Here is a 17,718-nt window from a genome sequence, read left to right as displayed (position 1 = left end):
TACTGAATGCTCAGGTAAATAGTAAGTAGTGAACAAACTGTGTAAATCATTACTAATAAATGGCAGAAACAAACCAAATGCATGTAGAGGTAGACTGGCCTTTTGCTGTAGAGATTTTCCATTTACTACATACAGTAGGCCCTCTGATTCCATGTATGGGGCACATATATATTATTCAGATGACACACAAACACAAGTAGACAAGACCTGTTTAGTTCAAAAGCTCATTTGCCACGGCAAGGCACAGATCAGGAGTGAGATGACGAGACAAGACAAGAGACAATGTTAGTATTTTTTTTTTTTTGTTGTTTTGTTGATGTTTTTTTGTTTTTTTTTCTTAGCTGATAAAGACACACACATCACAAGGACATGAACACACAAAAGGAACACATAGTGTATGTCCTAAATGATCAGCTTAAATAGATAGCAAATCAACAGTGTAAATCATTACTAATAAATGGCTGACTTTTTTTTTTATGTAGCAGGCCTTTTGCTGTAGAGATAATGACTCCCTATCCCTATCCATACAGGGCCGGCATTCCCATCATCTTGTGATAGACTATGCATGACCTAATGTGTGTGTGTGTGTGTGGGGAGAGGGAGAGCGCGTGTCACCACCTCCACCATGCGAGCAGCATGGCCAGATCTGCCTCACAGGCCCAGTGGAGAGAATATGCTTGCCTTCGGACTAGGCCTACTGTCATTCTCATTGCGACTCCCCACACTGCCACTCACGTTCCCCCTAACTGTCCTATGAGCACTTCGACCTCGCCTAACATACCCAGTGGCATTAGACAAAGGCTCCACCACGCTTACTGTCGCCCTTGATTGGGAGAGGCACACGCTCAGAAGACAGAAGCTACGCTATGGACATGCTACCTCCAGCCTCGTTAAGCCACACCACTAACACCCTGCTAACTTCCCGATGAACACTCAACCCGTGAAACATTATTCCCACCAGTGACATTGGGCAAACGATTCAACGTTTGTGCTTGGTGTAAGCTAAACTATGGAGTAAACTCTCACTTTGTCCAGCTGCATCATTGCAAGGCAGGGGCGCATCTGAAGCCTCACTAAACGAATCACCGTCATTTTCTGAAGGCAGATATTCCCCTTCAGAATCAGGGTCCCTTGAATAGAAGACCCAACACTTCATTTCAGGTAAACATTTTGATGCCATTAGGCGATAATCTAATGCAAATACTACGCTGACGCGTGACAATATCGCTCTGACAAAGTGGCTCCTGCGCACACTAGCTCCTCGTATTGTACACACTGATTCAATGCAGCTGTAGCGCGAAAGTTTTGTTTAAAGAGTGCCCTTTTTTCGACTCGGGGATGACGTATGACATGTCTGCCATCTAGTGGAGTGGAGGTCGAACGAAATATGACACCCTATTTGACTAAATCAGCCGTTTTATTCAGTACCGCATCTTATCGACTATAGTCGACTGTGGCGCCTAGAGGGTTAAACTCCCTAGGCCAGATCCTTTAAACCAGAAGGTAGAAGACATGGCTTTGGAGTTTGCTCAATTAAAGCAATGCTCCTTAACCTACAAGGTCCGGGAGCACAGCCTGCTGGCGATCACGCAGCAGCCGCTTCAAGGTCTTCATCAGAGCAGCCCCCTGTGCTGTCCCCAGCTGGGGGTGCCAGAGGGGAGGATGTGCTCTCTATCAGGGCCTCGGAGAGCCTATCGACGGTTGATGAGTGGGCAGATGATCTGGGAGATGCAGAGTCTTATGGCTCTTACACCCAGGATGCTTCTGTACACAGCTCACTGAAGGGCTCAGTTGCTAGCCACACATCAGCGATCAAACCTGCTGTGAAGATAGCGCTGGCACGCCTGGGCTTGGATGCAGCACCAGCGCAGGTAGGTATGCAAAGCGCCTTTTTCAAGCAGGCCCCTTCTACTGCATCTTTTAGCGTGCCTCCTTCAGCTCCTTTCATTGAGGAGTTACAGAGATGCTGGGCTGACCCCAGACGTTTCTCCCATCTCCCCAGCGACTGCAGAACCCTGGCTAGTATGCAGGATGCAGTCAGTCATGGGCTGGACCGCATGCCGTGTATAGAGCCGGCACTTGCCGCCCTTATCCTTTCACCTGATGAGGCATTAAGGCCAGATGCACGTTGTCCCCGGCCACAGTGTCGCCTGACTGATGAGCTTATTGAGAAGAGCTATGACTCAGCAGCGCGGGTTGCGTGCATAGGCAACTCAATGTCGCACCTTATACTGTCCCTGTCACAGACCCTCCAGTCCTCTGGAGCAGACCAGTCGGCAGGAGTGCTGAGTGAGGCCTCACTGAAAGCATTTGGGTACATGACAAGGAAACTGGGGAGACTAATGTCGTCCCTGACCCTGACACGGCGACAGATATGGCTGGCTCAGTCACCATTGTCTGAGCCCTGCAGGAAAGCCCTTCGTTGTCTCACGGTGGTTCCTGGACAACTCTTTGGGCCTGCCGCACAGCAAATGCTCGAACGCAGCCTACAGGTAACGCAAACCAGGCAGCAGTTTGCTAGCCTGCACTTCGGGGACAGAGGCCCGCTACGGCGGGTGATACTCTTCAGCCAATAAGGCGGACCTTTGCACAGGGGTCAACAAGGCCAGAGCGGTTTCGCCGGCCTGCTGACAACCAGCCCTCTCACAGGGAACGGCGCACGCCTGAATATCGCCCCTTTCGGAGTAGGAGGGGGCGAGGAGGTAGACAGTGACGTCTTCAGGCCGGCGGTTGGACGCTTCACCAGAGAACAGCTCAATTACTGGGAGCGAATACAGCAGACCCCTGGGTAGTGTCAACCCTGTCAAAAGGGTACACCATCAGGGGTGAAAGTAGTTTTTATTTCTTGGTGGTACTATCATATAGAGTCATAATGCGCGCGCAGAGCCCGCGCCGAAAATTTCACTTAGCCTAATTATTTATTATTTATTTACTTGTTTATTTACTGTATTATAGTCTCCTTATCAAGCATTCACTAGGACTTCTTATCACTCTAGTATCACCCTTTAACCCACCTGTATCTGTTTTTGATTATGAATAAATTGCAAACACTTAATTTCAACCTTTATTTATTTATTTAGCCTAGTTACTCTGCTCGCTCCCACTTCCAATCGCTTTTTTTATATAGGCTACTGTATATCATGAAACACATTTCTTTGAGTCATGCCTTTTATTTGGGAGACTGCAACATACTTCTGTCCGCTAAAACACTTTCATTATTGCTGCGCAAGATCTGGTTAAGCCAGCATTACGCTTATCTGTCTCTTTGTCTCTCCAGCAAAACACTGCACACATAAAACCAGAATAGGCTATTGAAACATCAACATATTTTTCTTTTAGCCTGTATGTTTTTTTTTTTTGGGAGACTTTCCAAAAAAACGTCCGGCTGCTAAAACACTTTGGATACCAGTGCACGCTGGGCTAAATACTGTAGGCTACTGTATGCGGCGCTTATAGCTTGCTCGTTGTCTGTCCAGCTGCACGGGAGGTTTAGACACAATTAAGATTCAGTTCAGAACAATGTATATGAAATATATTTTGGGGGAAACGTGTTGCTTCTGGTCATTTGACGTTAGCAGTTGTGTTGTCATGCTGAAAGTGCTATATTTTTCAGAGACAGTATAGTTTTCTTTCCGGTACGGCGTACCCTCTCCAAATATTTTAGTGGTACTCCGTACCGGCCTGTACCGGCTTACTTTCACCCCTGTACACCATCCAGTTCAAGCACCGACTGCCGAGGTTTCAAGGGGTCAAAATGACTGTGATGAAGGACCAGGGCAAGGCTCTGGCCCTGCGCCATGAGGTTCGGGCCCTCCTGGAAAAGGGGGCCATCGAGCAACTAGGGCCACCATCACAAGACAGTGGGTTCTATTCCACATATTTTTTAATTACAAAGAAGGGGGGTGGACTTCGCCCCATACTGGATCTAAGGCAGTTGAACAGCCATCTAAAGGTATTCAAATTCCATATGCTTCACACAGCAGAGGTATTACAAAGCGTCAAGCAAGACGTCTGGTTTACAACCATAGATCTGAAAGATGCATATTTTCATATTCCAATTGCACTTCACCACAGGCAATTCCTCCGCTTAAACTTTGAGGGGAGGTCTTACCAGTTCCGGGGTCCTGCCATTCGAATCTCTGGCCCCCGACCTTCACAAGATTTGCTGCGGCAGCCCTGGCTCCGCTTCAAGGCAGGGGAATGTGCATCCTTCCTCACCTAGACGATTGGCTTCTCTGTTCCCAGACAAGGACAGAGGCATTAAGGGACTCAGCCCTACTAGTCGCTCATGTCACCAGGCTAGGGCTAACTGTGAATTTCGGGAAGAGCTCCCTAATCCCCAGCCAGCAGACGGTGTTCATTGGAATCAAACTGGATTTGCAGACAATGAGGGCGACCCCATCTCAGAGGAGGGTAGGCGAGATTCTCCTCCGCATAGTGCGATTCAGGAGAGGCCGAGCTCTGACGCTCAGGTCCTTCCAGGCGCTGTTGGGCATGCTTACGGCAGCTTCTTCCGTTGTCCCCCTGGGCCTCCTTTCTTTGAGGCCTTGAACAGGCTAGGGTTGCATCCAAAGCACCACAGGCACAGACTGGTGACTGTTACCGCCAGTTGCCTAAAAGGGTTACAGCCATGGAAGGAGCGTTCGTTCCTGACTGCCGGGGTTCGTTTAGGGATCATACCTTCTCGCAGAGAAGTGGTTGAGACCGACGCATCCCTGGCCGGATGGGGGGCTGTTTGGCAGTGCAGAACTGCCCAAGGCACATGGGACCCTCGACAGAGGGAACAACACATAAATGTATTGGAGCTACAGGCAGTCGCTCTTGCTCTCGAGCATTTCCTGCCAGTCTTAGCAGGGAGACATGTCCTTGTAAGGACAGACAACATGTCAGTGGTTTACCATATCAACCACCAGGGGAGCACAAGGTCTCCCGTCCCTGAGGCTGATTCAGCAGCTACTCTCATGGGCCTACCCTCAGCTATTGAGCCTGAGGGCAATGCACATCCCAGGCGTTGGACTTCTTGTCCAGGCAACAACCCGATCCAGGGGAATGGAGGCTGAACCTAGAAGTGGTGCACGCCATCTGGCACCAATATGGCAGAGCGGAGGTGGATCTTTTCGCCTCTCAAGCCACAACACACTGCCCCCTCTGGTTCTCACTCAGGGAGTCAACAAGCCCCTTGGGCCAGGATGCACTGGCGCATGGGTGGCCCCAGCAGCTCCTGTATGCATTCCCCCCACTCCCGCTCATACTACCCACTCTAGAGAGGATTCTCCGGGAGGGCCACCAAGTGCTGCTTGTAGCCCCCAGGTGGCCAGGGAGAGTCTGGTTCCCGGTGCTATACAGCCTGCTGGACGGACAGCCTTGGCGTCTCCCTGTGCGCACAGACCTCCTCTCTCAGCTGGGTGGCCGGATCTGGCATCCGAACCCAGCACTAATGCAACTTTGGGTGTGGCCTCTGAAGGGCCTGAACCACTGCTAGGGGCATGTGACCCTGCAGTGGTACAGACTATCCACAACTCACGGGCACCCCACCACTAATGCGCTTTTCACGCTAATAGGTGGAAGCTTTTTTATACAATGGTGCCAAGAACATGGACAGGAGCCAACACGTTGCCCGATACCGGCTATCCTCAGTTTTCTACAATCACGGTTTGATGACGGACTGGCGGCATCCATTATCAAGGTGTATGTAGCTCGGCGAAGAGAGTGGGGGAGCTACACGCGCTGTCTGTCAGCCGGGAGTGCCTACAATGGAGTTCCGATGGCACAGGGGTGACCCTGTGGCCGAACCCAGCATTTTTACCCAAAACCTTCTCTGTATGCTAACCAGCCGCTCAGTCTGGGAGCATTCGAGCCCCCAGCCCAGGGGGAGGAACCGGGGCAAGGTGACATTCTTCTATGCCCAGTCCGAGTATTGAAAGCCTATATTGAACAGACCGCTGCCCTCCGGCAGTCAGATTCATTATTCATCTGCCACACTGGACATGCGCGGGGCCTGGCTTTGTCCAAGCAACGGCTATCCAAGTGGATCGTGGAGGCCATCAGCTATGCCTACTCTGATAGTGGCTTACCGGTTCCACCTTGCGTTTGTGGTCACTCGACTCGGAGTGTGGCTGCGTCATGGGCAGTACTACACGGAGTCCCACTTTCTGACATAGGCATGGCGGCCTCATGGGCATCGACTTGCACATTTGCAAGGTTTTATAGGGTCAATGTGGCCACGAACCTCGTAGCCACAGCCGCCCTCTCAAGCCATTAAAAGGGTATGTAGATCTTCCTCGTGACCCTGTTGGTATTTGTCATCCAGGTGCTGAAAGCACCGCCTCTGGCGGTCAGTAGAAATGAAATAGAATGATGGTTACGTATGTAACCGCGGTTCTATGAATTTCGGATGACCGCCAGAGCTTGGCAGTCACTCGGAAGGCGAACGAGAAGATTGCCAAGAGGTCACTTCCGGGGTGAGCGCACCTTAAGTACTGGGGGTCATGCGTCACCCCATGTCACGAGTGACTTTGTTGATATAAACACTCGACCTGCACGTGCATGTGATGGAAATCCAGGTGCTGAAAGCACCGCCTCTGGCAGTCATCCGAAATTCACAGAACCGCGGTTACATACGTAACCATCGTTTTGCTGCTTGAGTGCTATGTGTGTGTGTGTGTGTGTGTGTGTGTGTGTGTGTGTGTGTGTGTGTGATCACACTGATTAGATCCTAGATGGAGTGGAGCAAGTCGTCTTCATTAAAAGGCTTGATCAAATCAAACTGAAGTAAGGACTTCAGACAGATGAAGTCTTCAGAGAGCTGAGGCAAAATCAGACATCTGATCATCAAATGACTCAAGGATCATGAAGAAGACTTTTTATTGATATGTTCAGAAGGACATACTGCTTGTTTGTTTTGTCTTGCCTTTATCTATACAGCACAGTGGAAATAAGACAGATCAATGAGAGATGGAGGCTAGGATGGAGAGATGGAGGCTAGGATGGAGAGATGACTTGAACAAAGGGGGTTTCTCAGGCTCAGACCTGTACATGCTGCCAGATGCTGCCACTGCACAACAGTTCCACCCTCCCTCCATGAGGAGATTTCTTTACAAGGCTTCTCCTTAAAGGAACTATGTGATGTTTTGTAGTTTAAAACATTTAAACATAAAGAAGAAATAACCCTTTTTTAGGAAAATGTCTTTATATTCTTGTCTATTGTCAACGTAATGATGCATTCGAGACCACTCCAAACCTATAGAATTCAACATAGCCCCTTTAACAAACACAAACACAATCTTAATTCTGCCCCAATAGCATGTCTTTGTAGCCGCAATGGCTGCACTCACCACAGCAGAACAACACAAGCTACGTAGCATTGCTTTTTTTTCCCCCCTTCCGACAGAACTGACTGACCTCAAACCACAGGGCACTGTGTTGAGAGACTGTCCTTTTATTTCATTCTGTGTGTGTGTGTGTGTGTGTGTCAGCAGGATGTTCGGGGGCTGGGGGCTCGATCAGTGTGTGTTTTGGCTGGGCATCTGGGTATCTGGGCTGGCATTGCTGTTGGGCGTGCGTGACTGTGCCCTGTGTAGTGTACCCGCTGGGTGGGAAAGCACACTCCCTGTGTGTGTGTGTGTTGCGTACGATCAGTGAGTGGTACTGCCGTGAGTGTGTGAGGATGTCGCAGGTGTGTGTGTGCGGCGTGAGGGGGGGTGAAGTTGGAGTGTGTGTGTGTGTTGCGCAGGTGAGTGATGTCCTGCTCCAGCTGGTTGATGCGCATGTCCTTCTTTTGAAGCTCTGCCCGTAAAGACCTCAGCTCCTCACACTGTCTGTAGAACACACACAACAGCTGGGTGCACACACTCACACACACACACACACACACACACACATACACATACACACACACACACACACACACACACACACACACACACACAGCATGTTTATGTTGTATTGTCCTCAACATGATTCAAGTCCTATGGCACAGACTAATGTACTACTGCCACGTATATGTGCATTTGTACTATTTATGAGTTATTTCTGTGTATGAATGTATGAGTGTGTGTGTGTGTGTGTGTGTGTGTGTGTGTGTGTAGTGAGTGTGTGTGTGTGTGTGTGTGTGTGTGTGTGTGTGTGTGTGTGTGTGTGTGTGTGTGTGTGTGTGTGTGTGTGTGTGTGTGTGTGTGTGTGTGTGTGTGTGTGTGTGTGTGTGTGCGTGTGTGTGTGCGTGTCTGCGTGCGTGCGTCGTGTGTGTGTGTGTGTGTGTGTGTGTGTGTGTGTGTGTGTGTGTGTGTGTGTGTGTGTGTGTGTGTGTGTGTGTGTGGACTTACCTCATCATCTATGCTGGGTGGTGTATACACTGGGGATTCACACCAGACCAGAGTGGAGTGTGTGGGAGAATGGAGAATGCTTTGTGAGTTCCCCTGTGCATTGTGTTGTGTCTCTAACAACAGGTGCATGTCTGTGGCTGGTAACACTACTGTGTGTGAGAGAGTGTGTGTGTTTGTGTGTGAGCTGTGCACTCCCGGCAGTGCTGTGTGAACATCTGCGTTGTGTGTGTGTCCAGGCACTGCGGGTGCGAGTGGTTCGGCCATATTTAGCATTTCTGCTCCGCTGTGTGTGTGGGTGTGTGAAGAGCTGGCGGTGTGTGTGACACCCCAGTCAAGCGAGTGTGTCTCCATGGACTGTGTCTTCAGGGTGTGTGTGTCGTCCTCCTGCCATTCTGACAGATCACTGATGTCATAGATGTACGCTGCGCTGTGATTGGCCGGTTGCTCTGAGTAGTGGGTTTCCATTGGTTGGAGCTGGGTGAGGGGGCTGAGGGACTCTCTGCTAAAGTCTGGCCTGGAAACAGGTTCTGGTGCTGGGTACGGGTTCTGTATTTCAGTCCCAGGCCTCAGGGACATCAGCAATGGACCTGAACACACACACGCGCACACACACACACACACACACACACACACAAACACACTACATCAAATATATGTGCACACTGGCACACACACTAAAAATTATACAATGAGCATTGTGGAATTTATATGTGAGGACACATTTACATTTATATTGTCAGTGTGTGTGTGTGTGTGTGTGTGTGTGTGTGTGTGTGTGTGCACCTCTGGTATGTCCCTCCACCCACTGGTCAGCCGTTAGAGCAGGTTCATTTGCTGCAGTGGGAGGGTAGAGATCATCCTGGAAGCCTTCCGCCTGCCTCACACACAAACAGCCTCATTAGCACACACAAACACTCTCTCTGGCATTACTGCCAGATGTACTCATGCTATGAATGTGTGTGTGTGTGTGTGTGTGTGTGTGTGTGTGTGTGTTTATATGTACAGTAATAATTACTGCTCATTCAGTTGATTATGTGTGTGTTGCTAATGGCGATGGGGTGTACATGCATGATGGTGTGTGTGTGTCTGTGTGTGTGTGTGTGTATTTGTATGTTGATGAAAGTGTATGTGTGTGTGTGTCTTTGTGTGTGAGTGTGTGTATTACCCTGCGTGGGACAATAAGAGAGAGGGGCTCAAGCAGGTCTTTTACTCCCACCACACGGTAGAAACGGAAGACCTCACATATGCTCACATCCAGGCCACGCTTGGGCATCACCGCTGAAGACAAACGCACACACATGCAGATGGAGAGAGAAATGATCAACAAAACAGTACATACATAAATATGCATCCAAAATAGTAAGGGTTTACGATTATTCAAATTAAAAGTATTTATATTAAATTTATATTTAGGAAAATACACAATATACTGTACAATGAATATGTGCAAATTTGACGCAAACATGTAATGGTCTTTTGGGCCCCCACCGTCGACTTCAAGGCAGCATTGCCTAGAAGGCGCTAGGGTTAGGCAAGGGTTACGGTGGGTTACACCGAAATTTCGCATCGCTCTCATTGATGTTGAATGGAGACGATATTCGCCCTGGTTGGGCTAAATTAGAATGAATCGCTGAGGCAGGCAAAACAAAGTTGGTGAAAGTTTAACTTTATTTAAATGAGGACCATTCGAGAATTAATCAGGTCCGCGTGTTTGTGTTTGGAGGTGGGAGTTACAAAAAAGTCAGACCAAGATGGCGGAGACTACCTGAGCTGTAACACGAACATTTGTATGTGATTAAAATGTTTCTATACGAACACTGACACTTGTATCAACACAAATTGCGGTTTATATGCCACACGAACTTAGTCAGAGCACATACACCATTAAATAGACCACTATATATGTTAGTTTAAACACTCTAACTTTTTAGCTAGCTGACAGGCGAACTGCTAGTATGTTCGGACATTGGATTGCATTGTAAACCTAGCTAGACAGCTAGGCTACATGCTGCAACACAGGTATGAAATATATTATGTCTTATTGACCTTGTTGTTTCTATAAACATGAATTGTTGTTTATAGGCAACATCAACTTAGTCGAGGCATAAAGACCCCTGGATATCTTCATTAAGTACTTAAACGTTTGAACTAGCTTATTAGCCAAATTAGCTCGCTTGCCACCACTGGCTAGACACTGAAGTCAAAAGGTTAGCGGTTTGGCCGTCCATGCCCCAGTGAAATTTAAGCTGGCGAAATTCATGAGGTGTTTAAACATGTGGGAAACCCACCATTAGGATTAGGGTTAGGGGTTAGTGTTAGGGGTTAGGGTTAGGGGTTAATGTTAGGTGCCTTGAAGGTGATGGTGGCAGCGCTGCCTTGAAGTCGACAGGGGCCCAAAAGACCATCAAGCTAAAAACATTACATCATGGAGTTTATGTTTTGACTTAAAAATGTTTTTGAAGTCTGTGTGTGTGTGTGTGTGTGTGTGTGTGTGTGTGTGTTACCCAAGCTTCTCTGTGGTAGTGGTGATCTGTACTCAGCCAAGTAGTGCAGGTAAGGCTTGACAGAGCTAAGGTCAAAGAAGCGGGTATTCCCATCACCCTACAACCACACACACACACACACACACACAAAGACACGTTAAAAACATGTCCCATGCATACATTTTTAAATGTCACACAGATCTCTCAGATGCATCCACACATTGACTGTATTTCTGCATGTGTGTGTGTGTACAGGTGTGTGTGTGTGTCTGTGTACCTTTCCGGCCAAGAAGATCATGTGTGTATCAGGGTCAAAGAAGGGGAAGAGAACTCCAGACTCTCCATCTAAATCCTCCTCCCACAATGGTGCAGTAAGATCCTCCTACACACACATACACTAATACTTACTTATACTTACTTATACACACCACGGTTGGGAATAAACTTTTAGAAAGCTACCAGCAGCTAGTCAGATTCACCAGCCAGCAATAGTAAATCACTATATTGTGTCTAAAATCTACCAGCCACTTTCACTTCATTTGTGTGTGTGTGTGTGTGTGTGTGTGTGTGTGTGTGTGTGTGTGTGTGTGTGTGTGTGTGTGTGTGTGTGTGTGCGTGCATGTGTGCGTGCGTGCGTGCGTGTGTACAACATGTAATGTGTAGCATATAGCCTGTACTGAGTCCCAGACAGCGATCTGTCTCTGGTTCCAGTAGGAGGCTCCAGTGGTCACCAGCAGCTGCAGCTCAGATGCAAACACCACCTTACAGGGCCGGTGGGAACACACACTCGAACGCTGCATGTGTGTGTGTGTGTGTGTGTGTGTGTGTGTGTGTGTGTGTGTGTGTGTGTGTGTGTGTGTGAAGGGTGTGGTGGGGATGGAAAAAGAGAAAAATAATGGATTAATAAAGGTGTAAAAGGATTAGAAGAGAATAGAGTAAAAAACAAGATATTTCCAGTCTGTTGTTCTTTTTGAACAAAAGTAGCCATTAAGTATAAATAATCAAATTATCCATATAGGATAATGACTTAATTGGTCAGACATAGACTACTAAGAAGACTGCACTATCTGTCTGTAACATTATCTGTTACTCTAATCTGTGTGTGTGTGTGTGTGTGTGTGTGTGTGTGTACCTGCAGCACTTGTCCGCTGAGTGTGTGTATGATACGAATGGTCCTGTCTCTGCAGGTGGTGGCCATTCTGCTGCCGTCTGTGTTGAAGCTGAGGCAGAGCACTATGTCTGAGTGGACCCCAATCACACGGACCGGCCGCCGACAGACACACCCTGCCCCGTCCAGCCGCCATATCAGAACCTACACACACACACACACACACACACACACACATACACACACACACAAACAAGGAGAAAATTAGGGTGCATTCACACTAGACCATTTGGTCGGACCCCGAGTTCGTTTGGGCCGATGGTTCGGTGACATTTTTGCTAATGTGAACAAAATCTACCAAACCCGGGTGCAGACCAGGGTCCGCTAGATAACAGTGGTCTGGGGTACGGTTCGTTAGAACTTCGGTGCAGATTGAATGCTACAGTATCTGTTCCAAAACCAGGCATTGCCAAGGGATATTGGTAAAAAGAAGCTAGTGTTTATGACATAAACGGACCCAGGTCCACAAACAAAAATGCAATGTGAACAGAGACCAGCTGGGTCAGGGCTAGGGTGGAGTAATCACACTTTCAGTGCGGTCCAGTTAAACACAGTGTGGATGCACCAGTGTGGATGCACCCCTTTGTGTGAATGACTCAAATCTTGTGATCATTTCCACATGATGCACGTGAGCCTCTATTGAGTGACATGTGAAGAAAAGACCTTGTAGTCAAATCAGGATTGTGATCATTTCCACACTGTATGCACTACAGCTGCTCTATATGAGTCTTCAGACATGTGACAGAGAAGAAAGCCCGGGTTTACCTTGTAGTCATAGGCTGAGCTGAGCAGGATGTCTTTGGCAATTGGATGCCACTCGATAAGCCCCACCCGACGGGTGTGTCCTCGCAGGTCCTTCACGGGCCTGACAATGTTCTCTCTTAAACCCTGAGGTGGGATGTTCCATACCTTTACCTTTAGCACACACACATAGAGAGAGAAGGAGAGAGAGAGAGATGTTAATATGGTCATGGTCTCTATGGTCTTTGTTCATATTCTGAGGTAGTGAAGCACTACCAATATACTGTAAGCCATATCCTACCTAAAGCACATCAAATACATACAAAGCTTATACTATGTACATACAAGAATGCATAGGGTGCAGTGTGCAGTGCTTAAATGTCTGTAAGTGTGTGCTGTGTAGCATAAGGTGTATGTGTGTTATATGTAGGCTAAGTATAGTGTATAGGAATGTGTATTTTGTATCCTCTCTACTGTGTGTGTGTGTACCGTGCAGTCTTCTGAGCAGGAGGCAATGCGCAGGTCACTGAATGGGTCCCACCTCACATCTAACACTCGGCCATGGTGACCACACACACGGCTGTGCTGGGGGTCCACTCGTCCTCTCTTCAGGAGAGAGAGAGAGAGAGAGAGAGAGAGAGAGAGAGGCAGAGAGAGGCAGAGAGAGAGAGAGAGAGAGATAGAGAGAAAGAAGGCACAACTGACATTTTATTCCATTAAAAAATCAACTATTTAAATCAGTAATTGAACCAATTGATATACATTACTGTGTGCAGTATGGGGTCCACTTACAAATTGCGATTTCTCAAAATGGGAGAAACACCCAGTTGAAGTCTTACATACAGAATTTTGCAAAACATCCTTAAGGCACACAGAAACACACACAATGAATGCAGGGCAGAATTTGGACAGGACCCTCTAATTTTAAATCTAAAAAAGAGAGCCCTAACATTTTGGAAGCACATCCAAACAAGTGACCCCAATTCACTACATCATAAAAGCTCTCAAAAGCCAATAGAATAACAGAATTGACTAATATCACACCCACTAATCTGACTAATCTGAACCACCAAGACAAAATTCGACTATTAGAGAAAATCCACCCTAACAAAATTACATACACTGAGAAAGAATATATATTATATATTGGAACCAAGTCACCATAACCCAACACAAACTCGAATGCTATTTGGCCCTTAACCATGACTACAAATTAGCCCCTTATCTTGAAACACTACAAGACCAAAGTGCTTGACAATGTACAGACTCAGTGAGCACAACCTGGCCATAGAACATAGAAGGCGAAAGCAGACCTGAGAAGCCAGGCTGGGCCCTCACTGTACCCAGAGTGCTGTAGAAACAGAGCTACAGTACATCTTCTCACTCATCATTGTATGAGTTATATCATTACATTACATCATTATACAGACCTGAGATGTGAATTCTACAAATAAGCAAGAAATATCTGCCCAGAGTTCACAGAACAAACAAATGAAGGAAAAATGAAATATATATTAGGAATGAAATATAGAAATGAAAGAAACTGCACTAGCAGTATTGGCATGCCACAAAAGAAGAGATACAACCTCAAACCAGTGAGGCCACCCCACACACATACACAAAAAAGCTTATGTGTTTGTTTTAACCTCTCATCCATTTATTTATTTTTTTGGAATTGATCCATTCTTTTCTATACTTTAATTGTTCTCTAATATTTTTTCTTTATTTCATCATTATTAATATTACTATTATTGAAAATAATTTACGTTATTACTATCATTAGCATTATTACTGCTGTATTTTACTGTTCTTAAAGTGTTGGCAATATTGTACAATGCACAGTCATGCCAATAAAGCTCATTGAATTGAAAATTGAAATGAGAGAGAGAGAGAGAGAGAGAGAGAGTTGTGTATACACAAAATGTCTATTTTAATGGCAATGGCCACATTGTATAGGACAGAAGAGCATAAGCATCACCACAACTCATGTTAGGTGGTACCTCTGTCTACCACTGAAAGGCTGATAAAGGTGTTGCGTGTTTTGTGTGTGTGTGTGTGTGTGTGTGTGTGTGTGTGAGTGTGTGTGTGTGTGTGTGTGTTACATGATGTGGAGTACAGGAACCCATATAAAAAGCAGATGTCCTGCTCTATATTTGCATTAATTTATTATATTTTTATACATCAGTTGGCTGATTAGAACTGTGGTTAAAGCGGATGTGCTGTGTGTGTGTGTGTGTGTGTGTGTGTGTGTGTGTGTGTGTGTGTGTGTGTGTGTGTGTGTGTGTGTGTGTGTGTGTGTGTGTGTGTGTGGCTTGTGGGTTTGTGTGATCCCACAGAGCACAGATGTGAGTGTTAGTGGGCAAGAGTTCTTCTGCTTTCCATCGAGATTCCGGAATAGAGAGAGAAAGGAAAGGAAATAGAATTGGTGTCTTAAATGATCTCATCACCATCCTGTTCCATTTCAGGATGTCAAGTGCAGTGCCTTATAGATAGTGTAACAGATCTTAGTTTGCATACAGAACACAGTCTGTGCTACTGAACACATTCATTTAGAACAAAACCATGTAATACCATAAAGTCCTTTGTCCACCATGAACAGCATTAGGATTCTGCCAATGAAACCCTGGAGACAGCATATTATTCCATCTTCAGACAACAAAATGGTTGATTCATGTGGTGCAGTGAATTGATTTCTGTTTTTCATTTTGTGGACAAATAGCTGAATTCTGTCCATTTAACCGATATCCTGAGCCAATATGTATACTATACTTACTCTACCAATTAATATTAATTTAGTTCAGGCCTACTATATTAGAGAGTGGAAAAGTTATGTGCTACAAAGTTGTGTGAGCTGCATATAAGCATAGGTCATTTCAGCATCAGCACATAAGCATAGATCATTTCATAAGGCATTAATAGCTGTATCTGTAGCAGCACAGAATGCAGCACACAGGAAATAAGGTCTGTTGCACTTGATGACCAATGGTTCTACTGCATATTTTCAGTTGGAAATTTCAGAAAATAACAATGTGGTTTGTTTGTGTGTGTGTGTGTGTGTGTGTGTGTGTGTGTGTGTGTGTGTGTGTGTGTGTGTGTGTTTGTATGTGTGTGTGTGTGTGTATGTGTGCACATATTTTCAAGTTAGCAATGGATAGACTTCTCTGCTTTATACTAGACTTCCCTGTATTGAGCAAGAGAGTGAGTGGTTTAGTTTGTCTGATTGTGTGTGATTGTGTGTGTGTGTGTGTGTGTGTGTGTGTGTGTGATTGTGTGTGTGTGTGTGTGTGTGTGTGTGTGTGTGTGTGTGTGTGTGTGTGTGTGTGTGTGTGTGTGTGTGTGTGTGTGTGTGCATGGTGATGACTGAGGTCATAGGTCTTGGTTATGGGCATGGGCTTGGCTTACATGAGGATCAACAGAAAACCAAACTGCAAGAGAAGACAGAGGGAAGAGTGCCCTTCCTCTGTATGAATATGATCCCATCCTCAGACAGCAGGCTTGTGCAGGGGGTTGGAAATACACATCTGTGTGTGTGTGTGTGTGTGTGTGTGTGTGTGTGTGTATTTGTCGTTAGTAGGGTGTGGGTGTGATCGTGAGTATGAGTATGTGACTATGGTGTGATGTGTACTGTATGTGGTGTGTGTGAGTATGAGTGTGAGCATGCCAATGTGAGTGTCATCTCACGTGATAGATGGAGATGACTAGGAAGGCCCCGCCACCAGCACATTCTGTCAGGCCATGAAAGCTTTGACAGAATACACCTGTCCTGTCCTTGGCAGGCCAGTGTAGTGGTTCTCACGAGAGGCGGGCTTTGCAAACACATGACGGAATTTTGAGCTGTGATAGGGCGGTTGCCATGACATCTGTCCAACAAATGAGAAGAGAATGGGACATTATGGAAATATGGAAGGCCTTTCTCTCTTTCTCTCTCTCTCTCATACACACACACAGTCAGTGCATGAACATCCACAGATTCACTTTGTCACTAACCTAATCTTTCCAGGCCACTTGGAGAATACACCTGTCCTGTCCTGTCATCTTGTTAGTACTAATTCTCAACATACTCAAAAAAGAAAACAGTCGCCAGATGAGTGTGTCTAACGGTTTCTTTCAGCTCACTTTTCACTGCAATGACAAAAGGGACTGGGTCTGGTTCTACTAGACTAGTCTCCAAATCAACAATCCCACAATGCAGTGCAGTCCCATTTCTCCCTAAATGACTGCTTTAGGGTATAGATAGACTTTAACTATCATTTAGCGGTGATTGTGGTATTCTGTGATGTCAGCCATGGATCTGATGTCATCCCTGTGGCCGATTTATTGATTGCAACTTCATTCTTCACAGTTCTTGTGTTGATACCAGACAGACGAGCCTTCACCTAAAGCTCTCGCGCTTTGTGTACAAGCACAATGGCTGTCCTACTGAATCATTTAAGAGCCACTAATGTGCTGAATTATTCAGCCTACTCAAATATTCTGTTACCTGATGAGCCATCATGACACTTGCCTTTTCACCTTCACATGCACTCAAAGGCATGAGCTATGACAACACACCGGTGAGAGTACAACACACACGTGCACACATCTCACGTACAACACAATGTAGAAGAGCACACATGCGCGCACACACACACACATGCACACACACACACACACACACACGCACATACACACGCACACACAAACACTTCATTAGAATACATATGTAGCATGCTTTCTAGGATTTCCTTATTTCACAATGCAACACATATGAGCTGTCTGTAAATAAACACAAACAGTTATTTTTTACCATAAATGATCAAAACTAAACACATTTCACTGAATGGTAAATGGCTGTAGATGAATACTACAGTGGGATAGTTTAAGTTAGTTAGTTAGTTTATTCGAGTAGACAAGACGCGTACAGATTCTGTGTTGTCACAGCATGTGAGCATGTGACAGTTGCTAAAGCTTGCTAAAGCTTTCATGAGCAATTTCTCACATCACAAAATACCTCCTATAGATATTG

At 46.2% G+C, this 17,718-nt stretch overlaps 1 protein-coding gene across 1 annotated transcript; it reads right to left on the bottom strand.

Annotated features, from left to right (window-relative positions):
• Nucleotides 1–6,896: 6,896 nt before the first annotated feature.
• On the bottom strand, nt 6,897–16,573 carry coro2ab (coronin 2Ab). Its single transcript, XM_048236579.1, is given in 12 exon segments — nt 6,897–7,837; nt 8,322–8,908; nt 9,105–9,195; nt 9,487–9,599; nt 10,826–10,922; nt 11,082–11,186; nt 11,482–11,598; nt 11,937–12,116; nt 12,738–12,887; nt 13,203–13,319; nt 16,395–16,444; nt 16,447–16,573. Coding segments are annotated over 12 exon segments (2,100 nt in total). The 3' UTR covers nt 6,897–7,471.
• Between the last annotated feature and the right edge of the window lie 1,145 nt (nt 16,574–17,718).

This window comes from Alosa alosa, chromosome 24 (genome assembly GCF_017589495.1).
Source record: "Alosa alosa isolate M-15738 ecotype Scorff River chromosome 24, AALO_Geno_1.1, whole genome shotgun sequence".
NCBI lineage: Eukaryota > Metazoa > Chordata > Actinopteri > Clupeiformes > Clupeidae > Alosa > Alosa alosa.
Note: the sequence above shows the minus strand (reverse complement) of the source record. Positions and strands in the feature narration are given on the sequence as shown.